At 46.9% G+C, this 18,849-nt stretch overlaps 1 protein-coding gene across 2 annotated transcripts in view; it reads left to right on the forward strand.

Moving 5' to 3' along the window:
- The window catches only part of LOC129694117 (cohesin subunit SA-2-like), a 102,201-nt gene that overhangs the window by 38,844 nt on the left and 44,508 nt on the right, over positions 1 to 18,849 (forward strand). For both annotated transcript variants that reach the window (XM_055630837.1, XM_055630838.1), the window contains exons 15-22: positions 1,240 to 1,319; positions 1,963 to 2,070; positions 5,899 to 6,013; positions 7,741 to 7,858; positions 10,321 to 10,424; positions 13,634 to 13,726; positions 15,492 to 15,581; positions 17,243 to 17,446. In XM_055630837.1, the coding sequence (XP_055486812.1) occupies positions 1,240 to 1,319; positions 1,963 to 2,070; positions 5,899 to 6,013; positions 7,741 to 7,858; positions 10,321 to 10,424; positions 13,634 to 13,726; positions 15,492 to 15,581; positions 17,243 to 17,446 (912 nt within the window). The remainder of the gene's footprint in view (positions 1 to 1,239; positions 1,320 to 1,962; positions 2,071 to 5,898; positions 6,014 to 7,740; positions 7,859 to 10,320; positions 10,425 to 13,633; positions 13,727 to 15,491; positions 15,582 to 17,242; positions 17,447 to 18,849) is intronic.

Here is an 18,849-nt window from a genome sequence, read left to right on the forward strand (position 1 = left end):
CCTATCGAGTCTACTCCACCATTCAATCGTGGCTGATCTCTGCCTCCTAATTTGATTTTTCTGCCTTCTCTCTATAACCCTTGACACCCATTCTAATCAAGAATTTGTCTATCTCTGCTTTAAAAATATCTGCTGACTTGGATCGTCTGTGGATATCTGATAAGACACTCGTCTTTGACAACAACAGGGGCCTCAGTGTAAAACTTAACTTAAAAAGACAGACAAAGTACAAATTCTTAAGACCATACAAAGCTTAAATTTAACATTTGATGGGTGTGCACCTCGAGACCCAGAGGTACTGTTTTATGTCTGAATCTCCAGCAGCACACACAAAGAAATACCAGAAAACCCGAGTTTATATACATACAGACATAAAACCAATTGCATGATGTAATGTGCAAAAACCATCATCCACCTCCAAATATGGAGTTGTTTTTCACTCTTTGCCAAAAGCCAGTCATCCCAAATGGCATCCTCTGGGCTTCTTCTTATCTGATTAACCTCTTCAACTTGCATTAAAAAAACTTGTAAGAGAGCTGTGAACTATTCAACTTAAGTTTAAAAAAAACCCTTGTCATGATGGGAGTTGTCCAAATCCCATCATGCATTACAATTGGCCTTTTACAACAGGAAAGCTTAAATATGACAACAATCAATTAATAACTAACTCTTTCACCAGTCCCAACTTGGACTCGCACCTTGTTGCCATTCCCCCCACTGACGTTTCTATTCTGGGCCTCCTCCACCGTCAGAGTGAGCCTAGATGCAAATTGGGGGAAGAGCACCTGCTATTTTGTTTAGGCATCTTCCAACCCAGCGTTATGCACGGTGACTTTTCCAACTTCAAATAACCTTTGCATCTCCTCTCTCTCTGTCCCTCCCCCACCCTACTTGTCGTGCTATTTTCAATGTCGTCCTGTTGAATTTTGTTGTCTGTACAGCTCGTTATCACCTAGCCCAAGCCAACAGTAGACCATTGTGGGCTCCACCTTTCCTTGTTTGTCGCTACTTTTTTGCATATCTTTAATTCACTTGTTCTATATCTCTCTACATCACTGGTTATAATCTCTCGTTCCCCTGTGCCTGCCCTAACTCTCGGTCTGAATTTAGGGTCACGACCCGAAACGCCACCTGTTCCTTTTCTCCAGAGATGCTGCCTGACCTGCTGAGTTACTCCAGCTTTTGGTTACTGATAGTTTGGTGTAGGATTCAGCTCTTTGCCTTTTGATTTTGATGCAGGACAGGATGGTGTCCATGGTCCTGGACATGGATTATGATGTTGCCGTGGAAGCAGTCAGCCTATTGACTCTCATTCTCCAGTAAGTATTTTCAACTTTTTGTTTAAAAGTTGTTAGCCTGGCCGGGATTTATTATTGATCCATAACTGGCTTTGAGGAGATAAGTCATTGTCATACAGCACTGAAAGAGGCCCTTCAGCCCAACTCGTCCATGCTGACCTATGTGCCCCATCTACGCCAATCCCATTTGCCTGCATTTGGCCCATAAACCTTGGATAGACACACAGTGCTGGAGTTATGCCCCTGTCCCACTTAGGAAACCTGAACGGAAACCTCTGGAGACTTTGTGCCCCACCCAAGGTTTCTTTGCGGTTCCCGGAGGTTTTTGTCAGTCTCCCTACCTGCTTCCACTACCTGCAACCACCTGCAAACTCCGGGAACCGCACGGAAACCTTGGGTGGGGCGCAAAGTCTCCAGAGGTTTCCGTTCAGGTTTCCTAAGTGGGACAGGTTGCTTTACTCAGCGGGTCAGCCACCATCTCTGGAGAAAATGGATAGGTGACGTTTCAGGTCACGACTGCTTCAGACTGAAAGCGGCTGGGGGAAGAGTGGAGGTGAGAAAAGGCCAACATAATTGTACTTGATTGAGTGCGGTGAAGGGTGCTTTGAGCTGCTTTGAACTGGCTTGTGGTGTTATTTAACTGCAAGTCCTCCTTTGTCTCCAGAAATACTGAGGATGTATTGGGCAATGAGGAATGTGAGTGTGTGTACCCGCTGGTGTACGCCTCTCACCGCCCCACTGCAGCAGCCGCTGGATATTTCGTGTACATTAAGTAAGTTGAACTACAGCTCTGCATTAACGTACTGGTTTTACTAATACGTGATTGAAAAATACAGCATTGGAAACGGGCTCATCGGCCCACCAAGGTAGCACAGTGGCACAGCAGTAGAGTTGTTCGTGAATTTATTGTCATGTGTCCCTGATAGGACAATGTAATTATTGCTTTGCTTCAGCATACAGAACATAGTAGGTATTTACTACAAAACAGATCAGTGTGTCCATATACCATGATATAAATATATACACACATGAATAAATAAACTGATGAAGTGCAAATAACAGATAATGGGTTATTAATAATCAGAGTTTTGTCCGAGCCAGGTTGAATAGCTGTGGGGAAGTAGCTATTCCTGAACCTGGACGTTGCAGTCTTCAGGCTCCTGTACCTTCTACCTGAAGGTAGCATGGAGATGAGTGTGTGGCCAGGACGGTGTGGGTCTTTGATGAAACTGCCAGCCTTTTTGAGGCAGCGACTGCGATAAATCCCCTTGATGGAAGGAAGGTCAGAGCTGACAATGGACTGGGCAGTGTTTACTACTTTTTGTAGTCTTTTCCCCTCCAGATCGCTCAAGTTGCTGAACCAAGCCACGATGCAACCGGTCAGCATGCTCTTTACTGTGCACCTGTAGAAGTTAGAGAGACTCCTCCTTGACAAACCGACTCTGTAATCTTCTCAGGAAGTAGAGGCGCTGATGAGCTTTCTTGATAATTGCGTTAGTGTTCTTGGACCAGGGAAGATCTTCAGAGATGTGCACGCCCAGGAATTTGAAGCTCTTGACCCTTTCAACCATCGACCCGTTGATATAAACGGTTCTGTGGGTCCCCCTCCTACTCCTTCCAAAGTCAACAATCAGTTCCTTGGTTTTGCTGGTGTTGAGGGCCAGGTTATTGCGCTGGCACCATATGGACAGTTGCTCGATCTCTCTTCTATACTCTGACTCATCCCCATCAGTGATACGTCCCACAACAGTGGTGTCGTCAGCGAACTTGATGATGGAGTTCGCACTATGACCGGCTACGCAGTCATGAGTATAGAGTGTGTACCTTATGGAGTATCCTTGGAGAGTGAATATAGAGTTGCTACCTTAAAGCGACAGAGACCCGGGTTCCATCCTGACTACAGGTGCTGTCTGTAGGTAGTTTGCACATTCACATGGATCACATGGATCTGCGTGGGTTTTCTCTGGGTGCTCCGGTTTCCTCCCTTACTGGCTGCAGAAAAATTGTAAATTGTCCCAAGTGTGTGTAGGATAGGAATTATAGGAAGGATGTCAACAAAATAGAGAATACAGAGGAGATTTACTAGAATGTTGCCTGGGTTTCAGCAACTAAGTTACAGAGAAAGGTTGAACAAGTTAGGGCTTTATTCTTTGGAGCGCAGAAGGTTAAGGGGGGACTTGATAGAGGTCTTTAAAATGATGAGAGGGATAGACAGAGTTGACGTGGATAAGCTTTTCCCACTGAGAGTAAGGAAGATTCAAACAAGGGGACATGACTTGAGAATTAAGGGACAGAAGTTTAGGGGTAACATGAGGGGGAACTTCTTTACTCGGAGAGTGGTGGCTGTGTGGAATGAGCTTCCAGTGAAGGTGGTGGAGGCAGGTTCGTTTTTATCATTTAAAAATAAATTGGATAGTTATATGGACGGGAAAGGTATGGAGGGTTATGGTCTGAGCGCAGGTGTATGGGACTAGGGGAGAATACGTGTTCGGCACGGACTAGAAGGGTCGAGATGGCCTGTTTCCGTGCTGTAATTGTTATATGATAGGCACACAAAAATGCTGGAGAAACTCAGCGGGTGCAGCAGCATCTATGGAGTGAAGGAGATAGGCAACGTTTCGGGCCGAAACCCTTGTTCAGAACGGTTGTAGGATAGTGTTGCTGAGCAGGGATTGTTGTTTTGGCGTGGACTTGGTGGGTCATAGGGCCTTTTTCCAGGCTGTATCTCTAAACTAAACTAAAATCCATGCCGACTATTACACTGCCCACTCACATTAGTTCTATGTTATCCTAATTTCTCATCCACTCGCTATATAATAGCAGCAATTAACAGAGGCTAATTAATCTACAAACCCGTATGTCTGGGCTGTGGAAGGAGTCCAGAGCACCCAGAGGAAACCCACACAATCACAGGGAAAACGTGCAAACTCCACGTAGACAGCACCCAAGGTCGGGATGGAACACGGGTCTCCGGTTCCGTGAGGCAGCTACTCTACGCGCTGTGCTACTGTGCTGCCACGGGGGATAGTCAGTGACAGTAGGACTTGTATGCTAACTTTCCTAGGGCTTAATACTGAAGATAAGATGTAGAATCTTTGGCCATCAGTCTTATAAAACAACAAGCAAAGTGCTTGCAGAACTCAGTGGGTCAGGCAGCGACTGTGGAGAGCAAATACAGACGATGTTTCATGTTGGGATCCCTTTCTTTCCCCCACTCGCCCCTTCAAACTGACGGAATTGGGGAGGGAGAGAGCTGGAAAGGGGAGGTGGTGCGGGGCCGAGCCTGGCAAGTGATGGGTTGATATTGTCCTATTCAGTGACTGCTTTTCAAATTCACATTGCAGCAACAGATGGGTTGTAACTTTGTTGCCCTCCACAGTCAGCTATATCATGCCCATTAGAAGTAGGTGTTGTAAAGGGCAGTGGGATCAACTGAAGGAGGTGAAGTTTCACTGATCCTGCTACAACTTCCAACACAATGATTGAGTTAATGTAAAATACAAATTGGCAGAGGGAGTGTGAGCAACTGCTGTTGATGCGCAGCTCGCTGGAGAGGGGCATGTGAAATGTATTGTGCCCATCATGGAGCCATTCAGTCCAACTTGACCATACCGACCAACATGTCTCATCTACACCAGTCCCACCTGCCTGCTTTTGGCCCATATCCCTTTAAACCTCTCCTATCCATGTACCTGTCTAAATGTGTCTAAAACCTTTCGATGGTACCAGCCTCAACTACCTCCTCCGGCAGCTTGTTCCATACACCAAACTCCCTCTATGTGGAAAAAGTTACCCCTCGGTTTTCTATTAAATCTCTTCTCCCATCTCCTTAAACCCATGTCAATTCTTGATTCCCCTTCTCTGTGCAAGAGATTCGGTGCATCTAGATATCTTAAGAGTCATAGAATTTTGCTGCATGGAAACGGGCCCTTGTGGCCCAACTTGCCCACACCAGCCAAAAGCCCCATCTACACTAATCCTATCTGCCTGCATTTGGCCCATATCTCCCTAAATCTCTCCTACCAATGCACGTTGCGATAGTACCTGCCTCATCTACCTCCTCCGGCAGCTTGTTCCATACACTCGCCACCCTCTGTGTGGAAAAGGTTACCCCTCGGGAACCTATTAATTCTCTTCCCCCTCCCTCACCTATGTTCTCTTGTTCGTGATTCCCCTACTCTGGGAAAGAGACTGTGCATCTTGATGTCTCTTGGTCTTTCTCACACTTCTCCACTCTCGTCTGGGACTGTGAATTCCTGGTACTAAGCTGGCTGTTGGTGATGAGTTGTCTTGTGGTGTATTAAATTTGAGGCACGAGGATCTCGTGCCAGTCTCCCAGTCCATCGCACCCTTCTCAACAGTGGTCTGTGACGGAATTCCTGGCACTAGCAAACTCTCTTGTTGGTGAAAGACGCCAAAAGCTGAAGTAACTCAGCGGGACAGGCAGCACCACTGGAGAGAAGGAATGGGTGATGTTGTGGGTTGAGACCCTTCTTCAGACTCTTGTTGGTGAGGTGTCTAATGCTGTGTTAACTTTAGCCTCTCTGAATGCACATACTATCGGTTCAGACCTGTAATAAAATCCCACTGTGTGTTTCAGGCTGCGGAGACATTACGATGCAACTCTTGAGGAGACTATAGCCAAAGAGCGGGGCAGACGCAGTACAAACGGAGAATTCATTAAGCTGCTGCTTGCCTTTTTCTTGGAAAGCGAGGTGTGTCTTATCTTCAGTTCACCAATAGAAAACACCCACTGATGGGATTCCAATGAATGTATTTACCATTATATACGTCTAATGATTGAAATGTTTCAAGTAGTGTTACATATTGAATAGCACTGCCATTCAATATGATCATGGCTGATCATCCAACTCATTATCCTGTACCTGCATTCTCTCCATACCCCCTGATCCCTTTAGCCACAAGGGCCACATCTAACTCCCTCTTAAATATAGCCAATGAACTGGCCTCAACTACCTTCTGTGGCAGAGAATACCAGAGATTCACCACTCTCTGTGTGAAAAATTTGATTGCTCTTTATGTTACTCCAAGTTTGGTCAAAGGATTTGGGCTACAAAAGTCGTGAAGCTTTGGGGGGGAAACGCCAGGTCTTTACTGCTTGCCAGCTGAGCCACAGCCACTCACGTCCCATTTGGGTCGTCACTTACGCAACAGGCCAGTAGTGACAGTCGCGTGACGGTCCTGCACAGCCGTCTGGAGTGCGTGACGTCATTTGAAGATAGACACAAAATGCAGAAGTAACTCGGCGAGAGTGGCAGCATCTCTGGTGAGAAGGAATGGATGATGTTTCAGGTCGAGATTCTTCTTCAGTCTGAAAGAAGGGTCTTGACCCGAAACGTCACCCATTCCATCTCTCCAGAGACGCTGCCGGTCCCGCTGATTTACTCCTGCATTTTGTGTCTATCTTCAATCTTCTTGGCCCCGCTCTGGGAGTGGGGGCGGATCAGGATCCGCAACAGCCGTGAGCCCCAGGCCGAGCTCAGCGATCGTTTGCCTGCTGCTCTGCTGCTGTTGGAGGTGAAACGTTGCGCCACGCCAGGGTCTTGGGCCTGTCCCACCTTGGCCGTCAGTTACGCAACAGGCCGGTGGCGCGCGAAGATTTTGTGCAGGACGAAGTCCACGTCTCTCCACACTCCTCCACACCACTCCATGCGCCCGTCCCCACTCCACCCACACGCTGCCCACATGCTAGCAGGTTGTGTAAATGGTGCGCGAAAGACAGCCAAGTGGGACAGGCCCTTTACTCTCCAATTTATCACAACTTTCATATGTTTTGTCTCTTTCCACTGGCATCAGAGAGAGTGTTTGTGATGTTTTTCGAGGCTTTTAGATGGGTACATGGATGTGCAATCAATCAATCACACTTTATTGTCAGATGTACAGTTAAACTCTTTGTTTTTTGCATACAATATACACAGTACGCAAAGAATCACCACGTATCTGGTGCCGCAAAGTTACAAAGGTACTCATTAGCGTCCTGTTGATCCCTCTTTGTTCCACACTGTTCTAGGTTGCCCCCCCCCACTATGTCCCTCTTTTTTTGAGGCTCTAGTCCTGAGGTATAATTTTATAGAGGTGTATAATATGGGTGGAATAAATCGGGTAGACACACAGTCTTTTGCCCCGAGTAATCGAGAAACCATATGGGCCAAATGCAGGCAGGTGTGGGACTAGTGTGGATGGGACATGATGGTTGGTGTGGGCAAGTTGGGTCAAAGGGCCTGTTTCCACACTATATGACTCTAGTCAGTGTCCAAAGCAGAGACAAAATCTCCTGATTCAGGTGAGGTTGTTGTTTCCTCAGAATAGATCTTGCGATTCGGGGGTGGGGGAAATCAAATTTATTCTCAACTCTTTCTTCCTCAGTGAGGAGATTTGTTTTCCTCTTTACTGATCAGTGTTTATGTGTTTGTCTCCTCAGCTCCACGAGCACTGTGCGTACCTGGTGGATAGTCTGTGGAACCACGCTGGCTCCGTGCTGAAAGACTGGGAGGGGATGACCGAGTTGCTGCTGGAAGAGATTGGAGACGATGAAGAGGGTGAGCTCGCAGCTATGGCCGCTGCACGTGTGGGTGTTGCGGTGCGAATGCAATGGTGCAGCAAGGTTGCTCCGTGCTGCACTTAGCTAGAGTGTGAATGACAGGAGAAGAGACACAAAGCGCTGGAGTAACTCAGTGGGTCGGGCAACATCTCTGGACAACATGGATAGGTGACATTTCGGTAGAAACAAAGAACTGCAGATGCTGGTTTATACCAAAGATAGATACAAACTGCTGGAGTAACTTAGCGGGTCAGACAGCATCTCTGGAGAGAAGGAATGGGTGACGTTTCGGGTCGAGATTGTGGTGTGGGGGGGAGGAGAGAGAAGAAAGCTGGAAGAGGAGGGGCAGGACAAAGCCCGGCAGGTAGTGGGTAGACTGGAAGAAGGAACTACAGATGCTGGTTTACAGCGAAGATTGACAAAATTGCTGGAGTAACTCAGCGGAACAGGCAGCATATCTGGAGAGAAGGAATGGGTGACGTTTCGGGTCGAGACCCTTCTTCAGACTGAGAGTCGGAGGAGGGAGGCACAGAGATAAGGAAGTGCAAGGTGCGAGAACGAGACATCAAAAGGGGTGAGGTTCAAGGAAAATATAGCATAGATCTTTGTTAGCTAGTAGAAGGTGATAACGAAGCATACAGAAAAAAAATTAAACAAGGGGACAGTCAGACTGGTCGGTGAATATTCATGGTCCTTGATCCGCAGCTCCTTTGAGGTTTCATTCTCACACCTTACACTTCCTTATCTCTGTCTCCCTCTCCCCTGCCAACGTCTGAAGAAGGGTCTCTACCCGAAACGTCACCCATTCCTTCTATCCAGGTAATGAGTAGATACAGGTGAGGGGTGGTGGGGGTGATTTAGATAGACAGAAGATAAGACAACGGCCAGAGATTAAAGGACTGAAGGTGTGAATTAAGGATAGAAAAGTTATGAAATGTGAACCCAGAGGAATGAATGAAAGTGGAAGGTGTGCATTTCTGGGTTGCTGTGGAGACTAAAGATTTGAACTGAAATTGGGAGATTGTTCTTAGGAATGGTTACTTTGCGGAGTACTAAAATGCTAATTGAACCTGTATGGCAATTCCAGATCTTACTTCAGAGCTCTACCAGCTGGGCCACTGCACCATCCTAAAGTGTTAAATCCCTTTCTGATTCCTTTATAACTATTCCAAGAAAGCTGCATTTCACCACTCCACCCACACGTATAAAGTCCCTCTTCCTGCGATAACTGTTAGTAAAATTGCATCTTTCCTGTGGAGGAGGATGGGGTTGAGGGGACAGAAAGATGGAATGGCTTCTTCAGTCAGAGGGAGGTGAATCTGTGGAAAGCTGTGGATGCTAAGTCAATAGATAATTTTTACAGCCGAGATTGACAGGTTCTTGATTAGTATGGGTTGTAGTTGTACAGGGTCTTGGTGAGACCACACCTGGAGTATTTCGTACAGTTTTGGTCTCCTAATCTGAGGAAAGACATTCTTGCCATAGAGGGAGTACAGAGAAGGTTCACCAGACTGATTCCTGGGATGGCAGGACTTTCATATGAAGAAAGACTGGATAGACTCGGCTTGTACTCGCTAGAATTTAGAAGATTGAGGGGGGATCTTATAGAAACTTACTAAATTCTTAAGGGGTTGGACAGGCTAGATGCAGGAAGATCATTCCTGATGTTGGGGAAGTCCAGAACAAGGGGTCACAGTTTAAGGATAAGAGGGAAGTCTTTTAGGACCGAGATGAGAAAATCTTTTTTTACACAGAGAGTGGTGAATCTGTGGAACTCTCTGCCTCAGATGATTGTTGAGGCCAGTTCATTGGCTATATTTAAGAGGGAGTTAGATGTAGCCCTTGTGGCTAAATGGATCAGGGGGTATGGAGAGAAGGCAGGTACAGGATACTGAGTTGGATGATCAGCCATGATCATTTTGAATGGTGGTGCAGGCTTGAAGGGCCGAATGGCCTACTCCTGCACCTATTTTCTATGTCTATGGGTGACAGGGGTTATGAGGAGAAGGCAGGAGAATGGGATTGAGAGGGAATGATAGATTGAATGGTTGGGATAGACTCGATGGGCCAAAGGACCTAATGCTGTGCCTATGAGGGCATAGGTTTAGGCTGAAGAGGAAATGATTTAATAGGGATCTGAGGGGTAACTTTTTCACACAAAGGGTGGTGGGTGTATGGAACGAGCTGCTGGAGGAGGTAGTTGAGGCAGGGGACTATCCCAATGTTTAAGAAACAGGTAGACAGGTGCATGGATCTGACATGTTTGGAGGGATATAGACCAAATGTGGGCAGGTGGGACTGGTGTAGCTGGGACATGTTTGCCGGTGTGGGTAAGTTGGTCCAAAGAGCCTGTTTCCACACTGTATCACTCTATGACCTACGAACATTCAGCGGCCCTCAATTGGATGCAAGGCTGAGGTAGCTGCAATGAGTTGACGTGACCTTTCGCTCGTTTTCCAGGTCTCACTGATCAAGAGGAAAGTGCTCTGATTGAGCTGATGGTTTGCTCAATGCGACAAGCTGTGGAGGTTCACCCTCCCATCGGCAGGTTCTCTGGAAAGAAGGTTAGTCTTCTGTGTTATCCTGCAGCACCAATCAACATGACACTTGGTTGTAGACACAAGGAACTGCAGGTGCTGCGATTAAAAAAAAAAAAGAAAAGGAAACATAATGTTGTAGTAACTCAGCAGGACAAGCATGCTGTGGCCAAAGTTACTCCGGCACTTTGAAACTTGGTTATAGCCAGCTCCATGGAAATCTTTGATCAGCCATGATCATATTGAATGGCGGTGCAGGCCTACTCCTGCACCTTTTTTCTATGTTTCGATGTTTCCCATAATTTAGACAGATATATTTGGATAGGACGTGTTTAGAGGTACATCCAAATACACGCAAATTGGACTATCCCACGGTTAAAGTGGGCTGAATGGCCTCATTACATGCTGTATAGTTATCACTACATTGGAGTAGGTTAATTCCCGGGATGGCGGGGCTGACATATGATGAAGATTGGATAGACTCTGCTTGTACTCGCTAGAATTTAGAAGATTGAGGGGGGGATCTTATAGAAACTTACAAAATTCTTAAGGGGTTGGACAGGCTAGATGCAGGAAGATTGTTCCCGATGTTGGGAAAGTCCAGAACAAGGGGTCACAGTTTAAGGATAAGGGGAAAGTCGTTTAGGACCGAGATGAGAAAATCATTTTTTACACAGAGAGTGGTAAATCTGTGGAATTCTCTGCCACAGAAGGTAGTTGAGGCCAGTTCATTGGCTATATTTAAGAGGGAGTTGGATGTGGCCCTTGTCGCTAAAGGGATCAGGGGGTATGGAGAGAAGACAGGATACCGAGTTGGATGATCAGCCATGATCATATTGAATGGCAGTGCAGGCTCGAATGGCCTACTGCACCTATTTTCTATGAAAGAATAGAAACATAGAAAATAGGTGCAAGTGCATCCACTGGTTCTCCCCTATCCACTCTACTAGTTACATCCTCGAAAAATTCTGTAAGATTCGTCAGACATGATTTACCTTTCATAAATCCATGCTGACGTTGTCCAATGATTTCACCACTTTCCAAATGTGCTGCTATCCCATCTTTAATAACTGTCTCTAGCAGTTTCCCCACTACCGATGTTAGACTAACTGGTCTGTAATTCCCCGTTTTCTCTCTCTCTCCCTTTTTAAAAAGTGGGGTTACATTAGCTACCCTCCAATCTTCAGGAACTACTCCAGAATCTAAGGAGTTTTGAAAAATTATCACTAATGCATCCACTATTTCTGGGGTTACTTCCTTAAGTACCCTGGGATGCAGCCTATCTGGCCCTGGGGATTTATCGGCCTTTAATCTATTCAATTTACCCAACACCATTTCCCGGCTAACCGGGATTTCACTCAGTTCCTCCATCTCATTTGATCCCTGGTCCCCTGCTATTTCCGGTAGATTATTTGTCTTCCTTAGTGAAGACAGAACCAAAGTAGTTATTCAATTGAAGGTTACACAAAAAAGCTGGAGAAACTCAGCGGGTGCAGCAGCATCTATGGAGCGAAGGAAATAGGCAACGTTTCGGGCTGAAACCCTTCAATAGTTATTCAATTGGTCTGCCATGTACTTGTTCCCCATGATCATTCGCCTGTTTCTGACTGCAAGAGACCTACATTTGTTTTAACTAATCTTTTTTGTCTTCACGTATCTATAAAAAAAATTGCGGTCAGTTTTTATGTTCCCTGCCAGTTTTCTTTCATAATCTATTTTCCCTTTCCTAATTAAGCCCTTTGTCCTCCTCTGCTGGACTCTGAATGGTTGGACTGGGCTTGTATTCACTGAAATTTAGAAGGATGCGGGTGGGTCTTATAGAAACATATAAAATTCTTAAAGGATTGGACAGGCTAGATGCAGGAAAAATGTTCCCCATGTTGGGGGAGTCCAGAACCAGGGCTCACAGTTTAAGAATAAGGGGTAGGCCATTTAGGACTGAGAGGAGGAAAAACTTTTTCACCCGGAGAGTTGTGATTCTGTGTAATTTTCTGCCACAGAAGGCACTGGAGACCAATTCACCTGATGTTTTTCCAGAGATAGATTTAGCTTTTGGGGCTAACGGAATCGAGCGATATGGAGGAAAAAGTAGGAAAGGTGTACTGATTTTGTATGATCAGCCATGATCGTATTGAATGGCGGTGCTGGCTCGAAGGCCTCACCGCTGCACCTATTTTCTATGTTTCTATGTATACATTTCATGTGCACGTATTGCATCAGTGCTTCAAGGACTCTCTTCCAAGAAAGGAGTTTCCGCCTCCGGGCTTTAATTTTTCCTGGTAAGGAGTGGTCACTGCCCAGTGACGACTCCTTCTCCTGTCTCCAACGTTCCTGCTCCTCACAGATTTCCTCCCCTGCTTGCCTTCCATCCTCCCTTGACCTTTCTATCAAAATCAGACCTTGTCCTGCCCCTCCCTCATCCAACTTTCTTCCCCCCACCTCCCCTCTTTTACAACCTGTGTGAAGAAAGGTCCAGACCCGAAACATCGCCTATCCACGTTCTCCAGAGATGCTGCCTGGCCCACTGAGATTCTCCAGCACGTTGTGTCTTTTTTTTCTTGAGAATGTTATGCTGGTAGGTGACGTTGATGAGTTACCTGCTTGGGATAATCACGCAGAGAGGAGATTGCCTTGAATTTGATTGCTGTAGATCAGGTGAGGTAAACACAATCAGTCTGAAGAAGGGTCCAGACCCAAAATGTCACTTCCAGCGATGCTGCCTGACCTGCTGAGTTACTCCAGCACTTTTTCTTTTCCTTGGTAAACCAGCATCTACAGATCCATGTTCCTACGAGCTGAAGGTGAGGTTTATTGTGATAGCAACTGAAGCCCCTGGCCCACGGTACGAGTTCATTCCAAGAGTTCTCCCCGAGTTTGCCCTGATTCCAACTCGGAGATTTACGGTAATGGCCACTCGTCGGTACTCGGGGCTCTCGTGGACATTTTTCATCATGTTGAAAAATCTTCACCAGTCTTCCCGTGCTTACCCTTCCGTTAACGAGTCTTCCCGAGTACCTGCCGTTAGCGCTGAGAGACGTCCCTGAGCTCCGACGTACCCGCTACGTTCATTCTCCGTGCTTACCACGAGTTTGATTTTTTTTTTTAAACTCGGGAGAGCTCTTGGAATAAACTCGTACAGTCGGACTGGACTATGAGGCTGCCAGGCTTGCGGTCTCGGCATATGGTTGATCTCCTCCTTAAATGCTTTAATTTATAATATTTTGGACCCGTTTCAGTTGCTGACTGCGAAAGAGAAGAAGCTGCAGATGGATGATCGAGCAAGACTGACGGAGCATCTGATTGTCATCATCCCACAGCTCCTGGCCAAGGTGGGGAGATGGTGCTGAGTTGGTGGACCAGGGTGGGCAGGGCCGGGTGGGTTAGCAACATTCATTATGCAGCAGAATAAGTCTGTTCAGCCCATCGAGTCTACTCTGCCATTTGATCCTGGCTGATCTTGTTTCCCCCCCCCCCCCCCAACCTCGGTCTTCTGCCTTCTCCCCATTTTTATGTAGAATACATGTGAAAATCCCAACGCTAAAAATTCATACAGAAATGTTTTTATTTAAAAAAAAAAAAAAAAAAAAAAAAAAAAGCTCTCTGCCCTCGCCCTTCACTACCGTCTGCGACAATGAATTCCACAGATTCACTGCCCTCTGGCTAAAGAAATCCCTCCTCCATTCTCAAGGTACATCCTTTTCTTCTGAGGCTGTGCCCTCTGCTCCTATATGCTCCAACTAGTAGAAGCATCCTCTCCACACCCACTCTGTCCAGGCCTTTTGTTATTCGGTATGTTTCAATGAGATTCCCCCCCTCGTCCTTCTAGACTCCAGCGAGTACAGGCCCAGAGCCATCAAACGCTCATCATACATTAACCCAATCATCCCCGGGATCATTCTCGTAAACCTCCTCTGCTCCCTCTCCAATACCAGCAGATCCTTCCTCGGATATGGTCTTGTCTTGCCTCGGGTCGCAGTAAAGGGGGCAGGAGAGCCGTGTGTAGTAATTCCGATACATCCAGGTGGGGACAGATAGTTGCAGTCATTTTTTCACACAGAGAGTGGTGAATCTCTGGAACTCTCTGCCACAGAGGGTAGTTGAGGCCAGTTCATTGGCTATATTTAAGAGGGAGTTAGATGTGGCCCTTGTGGCTAAGGGGATTAGGGGGTATGGAGAGAAGGCAGGTATGGGATACTGAGTTGGATGATCAGCCATGATCATATTGAATGGCGGTGCAGGCTCGAAGGGCCGAATGGCCTACTCCTGCACCTAATTTCTATGTTTCTATGATAATAAAAGTATATAAAATTGAGAGGCATCGATAAGGTAGGCAATCAGAACAGTTTGCCTAGAGTAGAAATGTCCGGCCAGAGGTTCTAGCTTCAAGGTGAGAGGGGGGAATGTTTCAAGGAGATATGTGGGCAGGTTTTTTTTGTACATGGTGGGTGGTGGAAGCCTGGAAAGTTCTGCCAGAGATGGTGGTGGAGGCAGTTGCAAATAATAGCATTTTAGAAGCTTTGTGGCACGTGGACACGAGGGAATGGAGTGAATGGATCATGTACAGGCAGAGAAGATTCATTTAACTTGACATCATGGCAAGTCAAGTCAAGTTTATTTGTCACATACACATACGAGATGTGCAGTGAAATGAAAGTGGCAATGCTCGCGGACTTTTGTGCAAAAGACAAACAACAAAACAACCAAACAAATTATAAACACAATCATAACACACATATTCTTTTACATAATAAATAATGGAAGGAAAAACGTTCTGTAGAGTTAGTCCCTGGTGAGATAGGCGTTTACAGTCCGAATTGCCTCTGGGAAGAAACTCCTTCTCAACTTCTCCGTTCTCACTGCATGGCAACGGAGGCGTTTGCCTGACCGTAGCGGCTGGAACAGTCCGTTGCAGGGGTGGAAGAGGTCTCTCATGATTTTGTTTGCTCTGGAGTTGCACCTCCTGTTGTATAGTTCCTGCAGGGGGGTGAGTGAAGTTCCCATAGTGCGTTCGGCAGGCATGGACATTGTGGGCTGAAGGGTCTATTCCTGTGCTCTGCTGTGCTGGTCGCTTTAAAAGTTTCCTTTTGTCCCCAGTACTCTGCTGATGCTGAAAAAGTGGCAAATCTTCTGCGGATTCCAAGTTTCTTTGATTTGGACATATACAGCAGCAAACGTCAGGAAAAGGTGAGAATGAGTCTGCTCCCGTGACAATACCAATAGTGACAGCATCTGCGTCTCTCTCTCTGTCTCTCTCTCTCTCTCGCTCGACCAGCTTTGCCCACCCTTCTGTCCTGTATTCTCTCCCCCTCTCACTCCTGCCATGTTTAACCATCCTCTGATCACAAGTTCCCCACTTTCCTCCTATCCCTGTAGTCCTTCCCCATTCCTTCCGTAAAGCAAGTCACTGTAAATAATACTGCAAATAAGGATTGAATAAGTACCTGAGGGGTAACCTTTTTACACAAAGGGTGGTGGGTTTGTGGAACGAGCTGCTGGAGGAGGTACTTAAGGCAGGTCCTATCACAACATTTAGGCTAGGTTTAGTGGGATATATGGGCCAAATGTGGATAGGTGGGACATGTTGATCGGTGTGGGTAAGTTGGGCCCAAGTTGCCACTCTCTGTGACTGACTAATAGGCTATCGTTTCCATCCTTTATCTTTAAACTATTTAGAAACATAGAAAATAGGTGCAGGAGGAGGCCATTCGGCCCTTCGAGCCAGCACCGCCATTCATTGCGATCATGGCTGATCGTCCCCTATCAATAACCCGTGCCTGCCTTCTCCCCATATCCCTTGACTCCACTAGCCCCTAGAGCTCTATCTAACTCTCTTAAATCCATCCAGTGATTTGGCCTCCACTCCCCTCTGTGGCAGGGAATTCCATAAATTCACAACTCCCTGGGTGAAAAAGTTTTTTCTCATCTTAGTCTTAAATGACCTCCCCTTTATTCTAAGACTGTGGCCCCTGGTTCTGGACTTGCCCAATATTGGGAACATTTTTCCTGCATCTGGCTTGTCCAGTCCTTTTATAATTTTATATGTTTCTATAAGATCCCCCTCATCCTTCTAAACTCCAGTGAATACTTTGTGCCTCAATGCAATTTGTCAGTCTTGTTTCCCAAATTGAAAACCGTTTGGAATGGTGTGGTCCAGAGATTTGAATGAAGAAATTTATCTTTTCCTGCGCACTATTTCCCCTCCCTCCTCATCGATACGATACAATAGAACTTTATCCCAGGAGGGAAATTGATTTGCCAACAGTCATAAAACACAAGATACATGAAATAGAAAATATTAAATCAAAGTGACGAATGGAAAGGATTGGGGATGTGCTAAGATTGGGGGGGATGAGGGGGGGGGGGGGGGGAGGAGTCGGTCTACCCTACAACAGCAGGGGGAGGAGTTGCAGAGTTCAATAGCCACAGGGAAGAAGGATTTCCTGTGGCGTTCTGTACTGCATCTTGGTGGAACCAGTCTGTTGCTGAAGGTATTCCTCGGGTTGATTAGTGCGTCTTTAGGTTAAGAGGGATATGGGCCAAATGTGGGCAGGGAGGAGGGAGGAGTGCAGACGGAGCCTGGTGATCGGAGTGAGCAAGTTGGGCCGAAGGACCTGTTTCCACACCGTATGACTGACCAATAGACTATCGTCTCGATCCTTTATCTTTAAACTATTTTGGCCAACTTTGTGCCTCTATCCAATGTTTGTCTTGTTTCCCACATTGAAAGCCCTCTGGGATGGGGCTGTCCAAAGATTAGAATGAAGAAATGTTTCCTTTCCTACTGCTGTGCACTATCTCCACTCCTCATCGTTCTGTTATTAAACCCCCCCCCTCGCCATTCGCAGTACCTGGACCTCCTGCTGAAGCAGATCCGAGACATCGTAGAAAAGCACACAGGAATAGAAGTACTCGAGGCCTGTAGCCGGGCCTACTACATCCTGTGCAATGAAGAATACACCATCCGAAGCCGCGTGGACATTGCCCGCAGTCAGATCATCGACACCCTTGTTGGAATATTCACTCACTCCGCCGAGGACCTGCTACATGAGGTAGGGCGATCTTGGATACTGTCCAAGTGTCCATCTGTAATAAGACTCAAGGACATAAATCATTAACCATCAGCAGTTGTTTATTTTACTTGCACAAGTGGAGATGTGTCTCAAATGAAGGATTGTAAGGAAGGCAAACTCAATACTAACATTTATTTGGACTAGAATACAAAGAACAGGAATGTAATGCTGAGGCTTTTTAAGGCGCTGGTCAGACCACATTTGGAGAGAATTGTGAGCAATCTTTGGCTGCGTATCTGAGAAAGGGTGTGCCAGCGCTGGAGAGGATCCCGAGGAGGTTTAGCAGAATTATCCCAGGATTGAGTGGGTTAACATATGATGAACGTTTGAAGGTGCTGGGTCTTGATTCGCTGGAGTTTAGAATGGTAAGGGGAGAACTTACGAAAGGCCTGGATAGAGTGGATGTGGAGAGGATGTTTCCACTAGTGGGCAAATCTAGGACCAGAGGTCATAGCCTCAGAATAAAAGGACGTTCCTTTAGGAAGGAGATGAGGAGAAATTTGTTTAGGCGGAGGATGGTGAATCTGTGGAATTCATTGCCATAGACGGCTGTGCAGGCCAAGCCAATGGATATTTTTAAGGCAGAGATAGAATCTTGATTAGTAAGGGTGTCGGGTTATGGGGAGAAGGCAGGAGACTGGGCTTAAGAGAGGTCCGCCATGATTGAATGGTGGGGTAGACTTGATTTAGGGGGAGCTGCTCTGTCAGCAGCGCGTTAGTTTATTTCAACTTTTTAATTTATTTTTGTATGTTTTAAAGTGTGTTTTTGATGTTTCTCGGTGTGTTTTGTGTGGGGGATGGTGTGGGGTGGTAAGGGGGAAACCGCTCCATGGAGAGGCGACTTTTTCCAGGTCGCCTCCCCCGTGGCCTAACATCAAGGATCGGCGCGGCCTTTCCTGGGGACGCGCTGGGGCTTCAGCGGCGGGCGCAGCGTGGACTCTCGTCGTGGAGCGGGTGAGCCCTCGCTGGAGGGGAGTGCTCCGTTTCGCTGGCCCAGGGCAGCCTGCAGCCTGAAGTTGTGGTCTGCAGAGCTCCAGCTGGCGCGGCGTCTACAGCCCGGGATCCCTCGTGGGGGACCCGGCGGGGGGGGGGGGGGGGAAAGAAGAAGCCATCACTGCCGGCCCGCGGCCAAACGTGAACTTAACATCACCCCTGGAGGGGAGCTTCGACCGCCGGCCCTGCAGTCTACGGTGTTTCTGACTGTGGCGGAGACTTTAAATCTCGACCGCCGGCCTGCGGCCTACACCAACTTAAAGCCATGGTCTCCGGTGAGGAAGAGCCGATCCTGGACTGACTGGACTCTGGTCCTGACCACGGGGGGGAAATGGAGGAGGACTGGCCAAATTTTGTGCCTTCCACCATGTGATGAATGCTGTGGTGGA

This window comes from Leucoraja erinacea, unplaced genomic scaffold (genome assembly GCF_028641065.1).
Source record: "Leucoraja erinacea ecotype New England unplaced genomic scaffold, Leri_hhj_1 Leri_54S, whole genome shotgun sequence".
Lineage (NCBI taxonomy): Eukaryota > Metazoa > Chordata > Chondrichthyes > Rajiformes > Rajidae > Leucoraja > Leucoraja erinaceus.